At 46.8% G+C, this 12,824-nt stretch overlaps 6 protein-coding genes across 6 annotated transcripts; 3 read left to right on the forward strand and 3 right to left on the reverse strand.

Annotated features, from left to right (window-relative positions):
* Positions 1 to 66: 66 nt before the first annotated feature.
* EDB82DRAFT_570114 (putative aconitase) lies at positions 67 to 2,712 on the reverse strand. Its single transcript, XM_025732430.2, has 4 exons — positions 2,448 to 2,712; positions 1,832 to 2,394; positions 1,135 to 1,784; positions 67 to 1,086 (listed from the first exon to the last, which is right to left on the reverse strand). Exons 1-4 carry the CDS (start codon positions 2,603 to 2,605, stop codon positions 94 to 96), a joined length of 2,364 nt encoding a protein of 787 aa, XP_025591356.1. The 5' UTR covers positions 2,606 to 2,712; the 3' UTR covers positions 67 to 93.
* Positions 2,713 to 2,879: 167 nt separating this feature from the next.
* Positions 2,880 to 4,394, forward strand: EDB82DRAFT_482205 (mitochondrial DNA replication protein). The gene is made up of 5 exons (XM_065608183.1): positions 2,880 to 3,100; positions 3,165 to 3,301; positions 3,352 to 3,505; positions 3,573 to 3,889; positions 3,942 to 4,394. Exons 1-5 carry the CDS (start codon positions 2,992 to 2,994, stop codon positions 4,152 to 4,154), a joined length of 930 nt encoding a protein of 309 aa, XP_065465232.1. The 5' UTR covers positions 2,880 to 2,991; the 3' UTR covers positions 4,155 to 4,394.
* Positions 4,205 to 6,033, reverse strand: EDB82DRAFT_549262 (major facilitator superfamily domain-containing protein; the record flags this gene model as incomplete). Its single annotated transcript, XM_065609545.1, has 7 exons — positions 4,205 to 4,361; positions 4,417 to 4,488; positions 4,541 to 4,852; positions 4,902 to 5,211; positions 5,266 to 5,575; positions 5,627 to 5,825; positions 5,882 to 6,033. The coding sequence occupies 7 exons, from the start codon at positions 6,031 to 6,033 to the stop codon at positions 4,205 to 4,207; spliced, it is 1,512 nt and encodes a 503-aa protein (XP_065465233.1).
* A 632-nt stretch (positions 6,034 to 6,665) lies between these two features.
* Positions 6,666 to 8,474, forward strand: EDB82DRAFT_549267 (uncharacterized protein; the record flags this gene model as incomplete). The annotated part of the gene is made up of 3 exons (XM_025732427.2): positions 6,666 to 6,805; positions 6,857 to 7,430; positions 7,487 to 8,474. The coding sequence occupies 3 exons, from the start codon at positions 6,666 to 6,668 to the stop codon at positions 8,210 to 8,212; spliced, it is 1,440 nt and encodes a 479-aa protein (XP_025591353.1). The 3' UTR covers positions 8,213 to 8,474.
* Positions 8,201 to 9,189, reverse strand: EDB82DRAFT_482207 (uncharacterized protein). Its single transcript, XM_065608184.1, has one exon. It carries the CDS (start codon positions 8,920 to 8,922, stop codon positions 8,587 to 8,589), a length of 336 nt encoding a protein of 111 aa, XP_065465234.1. The 5' UTR covers positions 8,923 to 9,189; the 3' UTR covers positions 8,201 to 8,586.
* Positions 9,190 to 10,464: 1,275 nt separating this feature from the next.
* On the forward strand, positions 10,465 to 12,475 carry EDB82DRAFT_570118 (uncharacterized protein; the record flags this gene model as incomplete). The annotated part of the gene is made up of 1 exon (XM_025732425.2): positions 10,465 to 12,475. The coding sequence occupies one exon, from the start codon at positions 10,465 to 10,467 to the stop codon at positions 12,364 to 12,366; it is 1,902 nt and encodes a 633-aa protein (XP_025591351.1). The 3' UTR covers positions 12,367 to 12,475.
* Positions 12,476 to 12,824: the final 349 nt, after the last annotated feature.

Below are 12,824 nucleotides of genomic sequence, written 5' to 3' on the forward strand. Positions count from 1 at the left end.
ACATTCTGAAATCATGTGTTATGTCTGCTACAATACCCATCTACTGGATGAACTGTCATATATGATGGCAATAACATTTATTTGCAATTACATCTACAAAGGCGCTGCTGAAGATGACTTGTCAGAGAGTCGACTAGCCATAACATTTAGAGCACTTCCAGCCTTGAAATACTCCACTTGCTCAAGAGTGAAAGTGTGCTTAGCTTCAGTCCCCCAACTCGTACCATCCTTTGAAGTAATCTTAAGCTGCACATTCCTTCCGGGCGCCAGTTCGGTCAGTCCGACAATACTAATACGGTCTGAAGCCTTGATCCTATCGTATGAGGTATCATCTGCGAATGTCAACGCGAGCATGCCTTGCTTCTTCAAATTAGCCTCATGAATACGAGCAAATGATCTAGCAATAATGGCCACACCGCCAAGGTATCGAGGCTGAAGAGCAGCATGCTCACGGGACGATCCCTCGCCATAGTTATGATCTGCTATAACGACCCAAGGAAGTCCTCGCTTTTGGTAATCCCTGGCTGTGTCTGGGACACCCCCATACGATCCGGTGACTTGGTTAAGTACCTTGTTGACCTCTTGGTTATCTGCGTTCACAGCCCCGATAAGGGTATTGTTGGAAATGTTTTCGAGATGACCACGGAATCGCATCCATGGGCCAGCTGTAGTAATATGGTCTGTTGTGCATTTACCCATAGTCTTTATAAGAATAGGACACTCGATGAAATCCTGTCCAGACCAAGGCTTGAATGGCGCTAACCGTTGTAAACGTTGGGAGTCTGGCGATATTTGCACAGTGACGGCCTGTCGGACCTGAGGGTCTGTGGAAGCCGCATCGTAAACGTGATCTGTGTTTTCATACCCCTCTGACGGGAGTGCGTTGCCGCTAGGAGGTTTGAAGCGGAATTCCTCGCCAGATTCAGTGACAAGAGCATCTTTCAGAGGGTTGAAACCAAGATCGTCAGAGAAAATCTTGGCCATAACCATGTCCGGTGAAGAGAGGAATGTATGGGTAGCAGGATTTCCATCAAGACGGCCAGTGAAGTTCCTATTGTATGATGCCAAGATCGAATTTGGTGTGCCCTGTTTGGGTGTAAGCAATGTGCCGAGCCAACGAAAAAAGAATCATACCTTTGTCATCTCAGTTCTGTCCCACGAACCACAACAGGGTCCACAAGCATTAGACAATATTTTACTGCCCAAACGCTCAAATACCTCGTTGACACCCTCACGCTTAAGTGTCTGGTTAGTTTGCTCACTTCCAGGAGACAAGAGTAGTGGCATCTTAGGCTTCAAGCCTGCATCCAGAGCTTGTTTTGCCAAGCTAGCAGCTCGGGAGAGATCTTCAAAAGAAGAATTTGTGCATGATCCGATCAGTCCAGCGGAAAGCCGGTCAGGCCATTTATTCTTCTGAACTGCCTCGCTCAGCTTAGAGATCGGTGTCGATAAGTCGGGAGTGAACGGGCCGTTGATGCGTGGCTCTAGTGTAGATAGGTCGATTTCGATAACATGATCATACTTGACACCCTCGTCTGCTTGCAGCTCATGTTTGGCCACTTCCAGAGCTTGCGCTAACTCAGGTCGGCTAGTCGCGCGCAAGTAGGCAGACATAGCCTCAGAGTATGGGAAGATTGATGTGGTTGCTCCTGTCTCAGCGCCCATGTTGGTAATAGAAGACATCCCTGTGGCTGATATTGTCTCTGCACCAGGGCCAAAGTATTCGATGATTTTGCCAGTGCCACCCTTAACTCCAAGGATCCCTGCAACTGCGTTGATGACATCTTCATTTGTCAGCAACAGTACTATCAAGGTTCCATGCACAACGTACCTTTGGGACTAGCCCAACCGCTCAACTGACCCGTCAACTTGACACCGATTATTTCAGGGGCTGTGATCTCAAAAGGAAGCCCAGACATGACATCAACAGCATCCGCACCGCCAACACCTACAGCAATCATGCCCATGCCTCCAGCATTTGGCGTATGTGAGTCAGTGCCAATCAGCATGCCACCTGGGAAAGCATAGTTCTCAAGCACAATCTGATGAATGATGCCGGCGTTGGGCTTCCAGAAGCCCATATTATAGCGTTGACATGCACTTGACATGAATTCATACACCTCACCATGACTTGTGAGTGCCCCAGCAAGATCCTTCTCGCTACCATCTCGACCAACGATGAGATGATCGCAATGAACTGTGGTAGGAACAGCAGTTTTGTCCAGTCCTGCTGTCATGAATTGGATAATTGCCATTTGGGCTGTGGCATCTTGACAGGCGACGCGCCGAGGCCTCAATTTCAGTTGTGTTGATCCTCGAATCACTTTGTCATCTTGTCCATCATCAAGATGTGTGAGAAGAACCTTCTCTGCATACGTGAGAGGGCGGTCAAGGCTGGTATATCTGGGTCAGTAGCACTTAACTACAGATACAGAGAGTCATCTTACATTTTTCTCATACGAGAGAGTTTGTCTAGGAAACCGACATAGTCAACGCTATGGTCGGGTTCAAATCGACTCAAAGGTGCTTGCCCCCTAACTCCCGCAATGGTGGCCAAAGACCGAACGGCGTGACCTGTACGTATCTTCCGGCTAGCTCTCAACATGTTGTTCGCGTTGGAAATGAGCTTGGTAGGAAGTGTAAGTGATCGGATGTAGGCGCGTTGTCACTATAACGTTGCACGCCGATGGTATCTGCAAACTTGAACCAGTGGCATCAATTGGATTTTAAATCAGCAAACGGTAAAAAGACGCGGGGAAGTGGAGTTGGCGCTAGCACTAGCGTTCAAATGGCGGAAGATTCCCTAGGATAACTCCGATGTTAAGAGTCTCATCAGATCGGAAACCTTCCGACAAATATCTTTAGTACACTCCATGCACCATAAACAGAGACCAACCATTTTTATAGCGTGCCAATTCCAATATTTCAACACAACACAAACTGTTGATACAGATTAGCTCAGGACTGTTGTCAACTGGCAATAACCTTACCATGGCTGCCACCGCCACTACATCGCCTACCCTAGGGCAGATTCAGTCAACCCGGAAGTCAATCTCATGGAGCAACCTGGTAGTTGGTGCGTGCCTAAATATTTTCCAAGGTTAGTGCTGTCCCTTACCTTGATTAAAATTCTTTTTAAACGTCTTGCAACTAATATTTCTCAGTTACTTCCCTGGGCCAACCAATGGAAGTTGTGAAAACACATGTCGCAGCCAACAGAAGAGACAACCTGTGTACCGCTATCAGCAAGACATGGGCTCGCGGAGGCGTTCGAGCGTTTTACCAAGGTCTTATTCCTTGGGTAGGTATTGCAACAGCTTCGTTCTATCGACCTTGCTGATTCTTTTAAAGGCATGGGTTGAGTGTTCAACAAAAGGGTCCATTCTCTTCCTGGCTTCAAATGAAGTCGAATACTATTCAAGAACTGTACTCGGCATCTCTCCGGCGGTTGCTGGTACACTAGGTGGCGTCGCTGGTGGTGCGGCTCAGTCATATCTCACAATGGGTAAGTCGATCAATTTTGTATGATACAGACCAGACCAACCGAAAGACGCTGACATTCCACCCGCAAGGTATGACGACCTGCATGAAGACTGTTGAGGTTACGCGGCCAAAGAACGTCCAACCTGGCGCACGTATCCCCGGTACAATAGAAATATTTCTTGACATCCTGCGGAAAGAGGGTATCCGCGGTGTTAATCGAGGTGTTAATGCTGTTGCTCTACGACAAATCAGTGGGTGGGCGTCTCGCATTGGTATTACGAGATTTGCTGAAGGCCAGATACGAGCCATGCAATCAAAGACGGCAGATGCAAAGCTCAGTATCTGGGAGAAGATGGCTGCATCAACCATGGGAGGAGCATTGAGTTGTTGGAATCAGCCTTTCGAAGTAAGTCAAGTAACCACAAGAACGCTACGGCTTTATACTAATAGCTTCTAAGGTCCTTCGCGTGGAAATGCAGTCGCGGGCTTCTGGCCAGAACACATCAAAACCATCTATGATGTCTGCCGCCAAGCGCATCTTGGCCACATCAGGCCCATTGGGGTTTTTTAGAGGTGTTGTACCTCGAATTGGAGTAGCAGCCTGGGCCACGATCTGTATGGTAGGCTTTGGTGATATTGCCAAGGAATACGTTAAGGGATTGAGAGTATGAGATTTATTAATGTTAACTTTCCGTACCCAGAACAGTACTAAGTGGTAAGATCATGGTGTATAGATCATTGGTGGCCTTCCTCCTCGACCACCATATTTGCCCTGGGTTACCCTTTTGTTATGGACAACATATATAATAATCTGAAGTGAAGCGAAGACAATACCAACAGTTACCATAATAATCATAGTACGGAGACCTGTTTGGTAGCTATGTCATAGTTAGACAAGTCGAAAGTTGGTGCATGTAAAAAAAGTATTCTTACAAAGGAGTGTCATTTGGGCGAAAGTACTGAGTACCAACCATGAGTCCACTAATAGCTGACATAACCCACATCCTAGTGATTGGTTAGTTGTATTAGTACTTAGAGTCAATATAGCAATACTCACGCGATAGCTATGCTGCGCTCACCAGCCTCTCGGCAATTAAGTTGAACCCAAGAGTTCGACACAGGGTGATAGCCTACGGCAAAACTGTTGACCGCAGTCCAAAGGCCCCAACGAGACCATTTCCCAACATGTGGGTGAAGCTGCCTGGAGATGATCAAAGTGATGAGATAGCAGACATGACCAGCAATGACTGTACCACCGCGGAGATTGGTCCGATCACTGAGATAACCGAACAAAAAGACGACAGGGAGTGCCAATGATGCTCCCACTGCGGCAAGAGCGTTGGCAGTGATCCGATCAAATCCTAGAGACCTGTACAGGTTAGCAAATAGACAAGCATTCAGGAATGTTGTCGACTTACACTATGATGGAGGGCGTGTATGTCGTCAGAGGTGACCATGTGGAAAAGACAGCAAAGGCTGCAACATAATGGGGCCACCGACGATAGTGGAGAACAGTTCTTCTAACAAGCGCCCAGTCAATGGCAAGTCCCTGAACTCCGGATCTCTTTCCTTCCGGGTCATCTAGCTCAAGCCGCCGTTGGAGGATATCTTGTTCAGAGGAAGAGAAGCGAACAAGACCAGAGCCCACCAATGGTCGAGGGATGTCTGGGCTCCCTGGAAGGAACAACAGCAGGACAAATGCTACAACTATTGTGAATATTCCCTCAACTATCATTCATCGTTAGTAGGCCACGCATTCTGTAACCGATCAAGTCGACTTACGCATGAATAGCCATTGCCAACCTTTGATACCATGAGCACCTTCGAGCTTCAAGATACCCGAAGCTAATATTGGACTAATTGCATTTCCACCAAACATGCCAAAGAAAAAGACGGATACCCTCTTCGACAACTCGCGCTTAGTATACCATGTTGATAGTGTATATACTCCTCCGGGGATATATCCTGCCTCGGAAAACCCTAGCATCAGACGAAGAGCCAGGAATCCAGCGCGATTTTTGATAAAGACTTGCATCGTCGCAATGAACCCAAAGGCCAAAACCTGACCTGCCATCCATTTTCGCGGTCCAACCTGCATAATCCAGTTAGCGAGCCAGATGCAAGAGTCAAACTCGGGTCATACCTTCTGCAATGCCATGTTGCATGGAATCTCAAAGATGACGATTCCCATGAACATGAGTTGGTTCCCTAGATTGATTGTGTTTTGATCAACATTGATGTCTGCCGCAAACCCTGCTGTGAGTGCGCTGGCAAGATTCATTCGATCAAGCTGGAAAACTAATAGACCGAGGAAAAGGAGGAAGAGTACCGAACGATCGACTCTGATAAAGTAAAAATAAGCATTTTTCTCGGGGTTTCTGCATCATATGATACTCACTTTCTGCGTGCTTTGTTCTCCACAACAGGATCCCATGTGGCCTCGGGTTGATCATCTGATGATGCGGATCTTCCATCCTGAGCGGTTCCTTCGTCCTGCTTCTCGACTCTTTGCCCTTCCTCAAGCACTATCTCTCTGGATGAGACAACCATGTCGACTCCAATATTGAGTTATCAATTATTGTTGAAAAGTGTGAGCAACATGAACTGCGTCTCTATTTGTATAAGTAAGAGTAAGAATGGCTAGGAACTTCAAACTAAGAAAGAAAGATGACAGTGCCACTGTTCATAGGCAATGATAGTTCGAGCGCAATATTATCAACAACCGATATCATCAAACATATTGGCCAAGGATCACACCATCTGCCATCGAGATGTTATCAATCCTACGCCACGCCGCTAGCGTCGAGAACAGAAAGTGGAACGTCAATAAATTATCATCAAGTTTGACTGCTGCATGCCAAGTTGTTTAGCTTAACTTCGCTTAGAGGTTTATCTCAATTGGAGTCCCAAGACCTCGGTACTGGGAAGATTTCGTCCTATGTTCCTTGTTGTTGATCGTCGTCGTTGATTCCAAAGTAGTTCAATACCAAGGATGACGTGCTTACCCTTGCCCATCACACCTTGCCATCTAATCACCTTCAAGTCGCATACGTCGGCGCGGGGTTTGGGAAACGTCAATTTGGTCAAATTTACTATTATTTAAAAATTAACAGCCAGACTTTCATAAAATGATATCGTAACCCTTCCTTCACCATCATTATTACATATATATGTCCAGTAACATGGCGACTCCGAATGTGAAGCGTGTTGCAGTAATTGGAGCTGGACCGGCCGGTGCAATCACCATAGATGCCTTAGCAAAAGAACAAGCTTTCGATGTTATCAGAGTATTTGAGCGTCGCGAAAGACCAGGAGGTTGCTGGTGAGTTCGTCCATCCTGCTCTAGAAAGAAACCTATTATTTACGTATATAGGGTTGGCGACACTGAGCGTCCTGAAGCAGTGACGAACCTTGCTCAACTAGCCGACAGAAGCGCTGATAAACCACTAGCGATTCCCGAGCAACTTCCTGCCTATACGCCAAAATCAGACCAGCCGAGGTTCACTGACTCCTCAATTTACCCGTATTTGGAAACAAACATCGATCATGTTCCTATGCAGTTTTCTGAAGAACCATTTCCAGCGGAAACAAGTGCACGGTCCGTTGAGTTGTACGGTCTAAAGACACCATTTCGTCACTGGAGTGTAGTCCGGAGATATATTGAGGGTCTTGTCGAGCGACATAGTTACTCCGACCTCGTATCCTATAATACCACCGTCGAGCGAGCTGAAAAGATCGGAACTGAATGGAAAGTTGTTTTACGCAAAGAAGGCCAAAAGCGCGACTACTGGTGGACTGAATGGTTCGATGCGGTAGTCGTTGCCAGCGGCCATTACAATGTTCCTTATATCCCTTTTATTGAAGGACTTGAGACATTTGAGAAGTCGAGACCAGGAAGTGTGATTCACAGTAAACACTTCCGTGGAAGAGATCTCTATAGATCAAAGGTGAGCTGAATGGTTATTGGTCTTTAGACCCTCAGCAATACTGACAAGCTATGAAGAAAGTTGTCGTGGTTGGTGCGTCAGTCTCTGCAGCTGATATCGCCTTCGACTTGGTCAGCGTGGCACAGAGACCAGTTCACACAATTACTATTGGCCATAACCCCAACGGATACTTTGGAGACGAAGCTTTCAATAACCCTTATATCCAAAACCACCCTTCTATCACGAATGTTGTCAATCGTACTGTTTATCTAGAAGATGGTGGTTCGATAGAAAATGTGGACCACATCATATTTGGAACTGGGTATAGCTGGACTTTGCCCTTTTTACCCGATGTCTCAGTTCGAAACAACCGGGTGCCCGATTTGTATCAACATGTAGTTTGGAGACATGACCCAACTCTGCTGTTTGTTGGTGCAGTTCAGGCTGGTCTAACCTTTAAAATCTTCGAATGGCAGGCTGTTTACGCAGCCAGACTTCTCGCCGGCCGTAGCACGTTACCATCGACAGAAGAGATGGAAAGTTGGGAGGAGGAGAGGATCAAGGCTCGGGGCGACGGACCCAAGTTTGCTCTCATCTTTCCAGACTTTGAGGACTATTTTGAGACTCTGAGAAAGTTGGCTGGTGAACCAAATGGGGTTGGGAGACATTTAACCAAGTTCAGGCGTGAGTGGTTCCGGACATTTTTGGAAGGACATGAGCTTCGGAAGAATATGTGGAGGAGATTGAATAATGAAGCGAGAAACGCAGAAAGGAATAATGCTGGTTTGAAGCCACGTTTGTAGAATTCTCGGCTATCTGAGACACCAATGAGTGGGTAATTAAAGAGGTAGAGGAAAGAGAGCAGAATTCAATACACTGTCTGAATATGTTCAATCCCGTAACAATGACAGAATAGTCCTGCTCCAGAACGAAGAAGATTCCCGGGAAATTCATTCCATCCTCTTAATACCTACAGACAAACAGATTTGTTAATCTCCTCACTGAATGTAACTTGGGAGTTCCTGATAGTTTGTTGAGGCGTTGGTTCTGCTGCTTTTTGCGAACGGGACATAAATGTTCCTCAACTGGCCCATCCCCAACATGGCGCCGTCCCTCCATCTTCCAAGACACAACAACCCTATTTCCCGCCGCCCGCCTTCCAACACCCACATAGGAATCAAGCTTTACCATCATCAAGCTGGTCATACTTCTTACTGCTGCCCTTAGCCTTATCAACGGGGTATTTCCTCTTTGTAATCTCAAGCTTATCCAACACAATCTTATCCGGATCGACACCCATCTTGTCTGCAAGAAGCAGACAGTAGGTCAAGACGTCTGCAAGTTCTTCTTGCACGCGTTTCGGATCTGGCTCTGCGCCCCACTGGAAGCACTCAAGGAGCTCGGCGGCTTCGATGGAGACGCTCTTGGCGAGGTTTTCGGGGGTATGGAATTGTGCCCAGTCTCGTTCGGCGACAAAGGCCTTGAGTTGTTCTTGGATTTCTTTGTTGACCATGGCGAAAAATACAGGTTAAAATGAGTTTAGAATGTGCACGAGTTGACGTGGTGCGGGTTGCTGGTATATGACATGAGGGGGTTCAGTGGGTCGTTACGGCCCGAAGCACACCGCTATGTGTGATCAAGTAGAGTGTTTCCTGGTAGTGCACAAATAAAGCATAGTTAGTATATACGACCAAAGGTAGTGGAAAATACGGGATCCCGTATAGTTTTTGTCTTCTGTTTGAGGATGGCCTTTTTTTGCAACCTGTGTCTCCGAAAATGGAGATCTAGGTCGTTGTTTTTGGACGTAAGTGAGCAAGACGGCAGCCAATAAAGAGATATGATCTGGCTATTGATAGCGATGATACTCTTTCGAAGATGTATATAAATGAGACTGGAGAAAAAATGTTTAATAAGCTATTTATCAGATAGTCTAGTGAGATAAGAATATACTTATTTTCTTTTTATAATATATTTAATTGTCTTGGAGTGGTAAATGAAGGTTGATAAAAGTTTGGGAGAAGATAGGTAATATAAAGTGCTACTAAATGGTTTTCCGCATATCGGAGACATTGAGATAATCGTTCGCAGGTCCGTTTAGAATACTGACTCTACCGTTTAATTATATGAGACTTTTTGCGAAAATAGTGCATCCTCCCTAGCATAACTGACCATACGAGATGTTATATGCACGCCACCACTAACTCTTTGCTTCGGTGTCTTAGCTTACGCATCGCCCTGAATTTCTCGCCTATCATTAATCCCTCACCCTATTGTGGGCGCCCATGGTGGCAGGACGAGCAAGGATCAGCGTCAGAAACTACTCGATATTGCCTGTTCCCGTGTTGCGAGTCTTATTTTACACGGGATCTCCTCTGGCCAACATAGTCCAGACGCCATTGTCCTCGATGTTGAGGACAGTGCCCGTCTAGAGTACAAATCGCTGGTAGCAGAACGTGATTGTCCACAAATTCCTAACTGTTGTTAGCAGTTATTTTCTTTAAAATAGAGCATACCAAAGTGGATACTAAAAGCCTGGATTTCTCTATTTAAGGTAGGATACGGTAAGCGGTTTTATCCAACCAAGCAGCCTTACACGTGACTGAGTGCTTTACTAATTACGGTTCTACATTTGCCATTATGTACAGGACCCTCAGCCTTGCATTTCTTGGGCTAATGCGTAATTTAGTCAAGTTGAAGCCATGTGGCGTGATGAAACGTAGAGACGTGGATCGTTGATCGGCATTTAGATGGTACAAGCCATGACAGAGTGGGCCAAGTCCCCGGTTTTAGCGCTTGAGCCGACGTATCGAGCCATTCATCGCCGCGTAGCCAGATATTCAGATACGAAATACGCGTATAGGGTGTAACTATTGTCCAGCATCGCTTGTTTTGTTTTAAATATCGCCGACTCACGAATAATGATGTCACAAGATGGAGCTGACGCACTTGAGGAAGAAAGGACATGACATTCATATATGTTGCCCTTGAGATTTCATCTGATCCGTCTTTTACATGCGTCCTGACAACCCTTCCCCACTAAACACTATTGCATATTATGCATAAGTCACTCGTGCTGAGCTTTGCAGCCGGGGCGTTGGCTCTTCCAAACGCCCAATTCGCCTTGAGAGCCGACACGTCTATACCCGCGCCACCAGACCCTGAGCCAATTAGCCTCACAACCCTTCCTCTTCCACCTGTTGCTCCTAGCAATGAGACCGGAGCCTGTACCTCAGAAGTCAATCCACATGGCACAGGATGCATGACTGTCGCGTCAAACAAAGACTTTCAAGCGGGTGGCTTTCTACCAGATGGGAAGCACGTCCTAGTTCGCATCGGGTTCACCGGCGCTCCTACATCTTCGGACCCAGCCAGCATTTACAATGGCAGTCAGATCATTGCCGTCAAGACTGACGGTAGCAATTTCTCTAGTGGCAGCCCTTGGAAGTGTCTAACCTGTGGTTTGCCCGAAGAAAACAAAAGAGGGATATCCACACTATACAACTATCCACAGGCTTTCAACGATGGCAAGAGGATTCTCTTTGGCTCGAATATCCTAGATTGCGGAGAGCACAATCTCGTTGACCAAGACTGCACACCTGAGCGCACTCACATCTACCCCATCCGGTGGAATACAAGTCTTGATGACACAGGAGAGGGCGGCGCCATTCGAGAGTTGCGATTGCACCCCGACGACGTCCATCTTGGTTTTAATGTCTTTACAGTATCTGGCAACAAGATAGGACAATTTGCATACTTGGGAAGACTAGAGTTCAACGCAAAACCGAAAGCTGGCAAACCGCTTGTCCCGCGTTACGACGTGGTCAAAGTTACTCGGCTCTTTAACCCCAAAACAGCGAATCCTTTCGTGACAAATGGCAATTCTATTGCTGTCAACCGGGACTCTATGTATGTTGGAGAATTCCGCGGATTCAGTGGCAGAGGAACCGAAGCTACCTACATTGGATACCCTGCCGAGTCTTCCAACATTGACGTCTTTGCCATTCACCTGCAAACTGGCAAGGTCCGGCGCCTTACTACCCACCCGGAATATTGCGATCCTATTGCCGTTTCTCCTGATGATAATTGGATCGCAATTGAGGACACACGCGGAACTGACCGACAGATGTGGCTCTCTGGGATGAGACACATCCCGCCTATTACCGACCTCATTAGCACATCTGCCACGTCCTCGACCAGAAACAACGGACAAAGACGATTCTTCAGACCCTTCCTTCTGGATCGCTATGGTGATCGTGGGGACTACTTCGGCCAGAAGATCAATGGAGATGGCGAGGGTGTCCGTGGCAGTGGTGACTTCAACGACCCGGAATGGAATGCCATGGCTGACCCCAGATGGTCTCCCGATGGTACTCAGATTGTCTATGGCGATGTTCATACTCTTCCTCCGGCGTGTGGTGGCAAGAATCCACTTCCCTGCTACCGTTCCAAAGAACCAGGACATAGGAACGTGCGTGTGGTCCTGGCAACTCTGACTTCTCGCACGCCCCTCAAGCTTCCTCCAGTCAAGCCCATCTCAGACAACGTCCCCTGGGGTGAAGAATATACCCCAGGTGATGCGGACCCGCCTCCACCGGTGCCATCACCTGGCAAATATACAATGCAGGGTCTTAGTCGTGGACATGCGGATGTTGAGATCGTCGGAAAGAACGGATCTATCAGCGAGATTAGTGTCATCTACCACAACTATTCGGAAGACGGATCGACCTTCTTGGAAGGATCTGAGAGGGTTCGCTCCTCGTATCTTTCTTTAACACTTAATCATGTTGACTGGTGGTCTAATTTGACGCAGACTGGTAACTCAAGAAACACAAAGCAGACAAGTCCCGATGGTTTCCACCTAACCATTGACGTTTTGACGAATATTTTCAATGCGAATGGGACTATGAACACTACTATTGATGGCCATGTATACACACAACCGGCGAACGAAACTTGAATTGGTGGATTGGAAGGTGATAAGGCATGTACAGCACGTCGAACTATTCATGTTAAGTAGTTAGGTCAATTAAATCTGGCAATTGATAGGAATACTCCAGCTTTGCAGCATCTGAATCATTAGTTACTTTTTTGTTAGTGCAGGCAGGATTCCAACGACGTTCCCGAAACTCTAAAACGTAATCGTTCTGATTCTATATAACGAAAAATACGGTGTTGGGACCTTTACACAACCTGATTTCAAGATAACCGACCCTAGTAGCTTCTGCGATGGGAAGAACTAGGCCTTGTTAAAAGAGTTAGCTTCGTCGCCTCCGCGGGGAGGTATTTTTAGACAGAAGTCTTCTTTTGCTTACACCTTTGTCGAGGATGGAGACACCTTCATGGCCCTTTAATACCGCTGTCTAAAAGTAGTCCGCAAGGATAAGCTAATGATACAAATTTCCGAAGAGAACCCTG

This window comes from Fusarium venenatum (genome assembly GCF_020744135.1).
Source record: "Fusarium venenatum strain MPI-CAGE-CH-0201 chromosome Unknown EDB82scaffold_1, whole genome shotgun sequence".
In the NCBI taxonomy this organism is placed as follows: Eukaryota; Fungi; Ascomycota; class Sordariomycetes; order Hypocreales; family Nectriaceae; genus Fusarium; species Fusarium venenatum.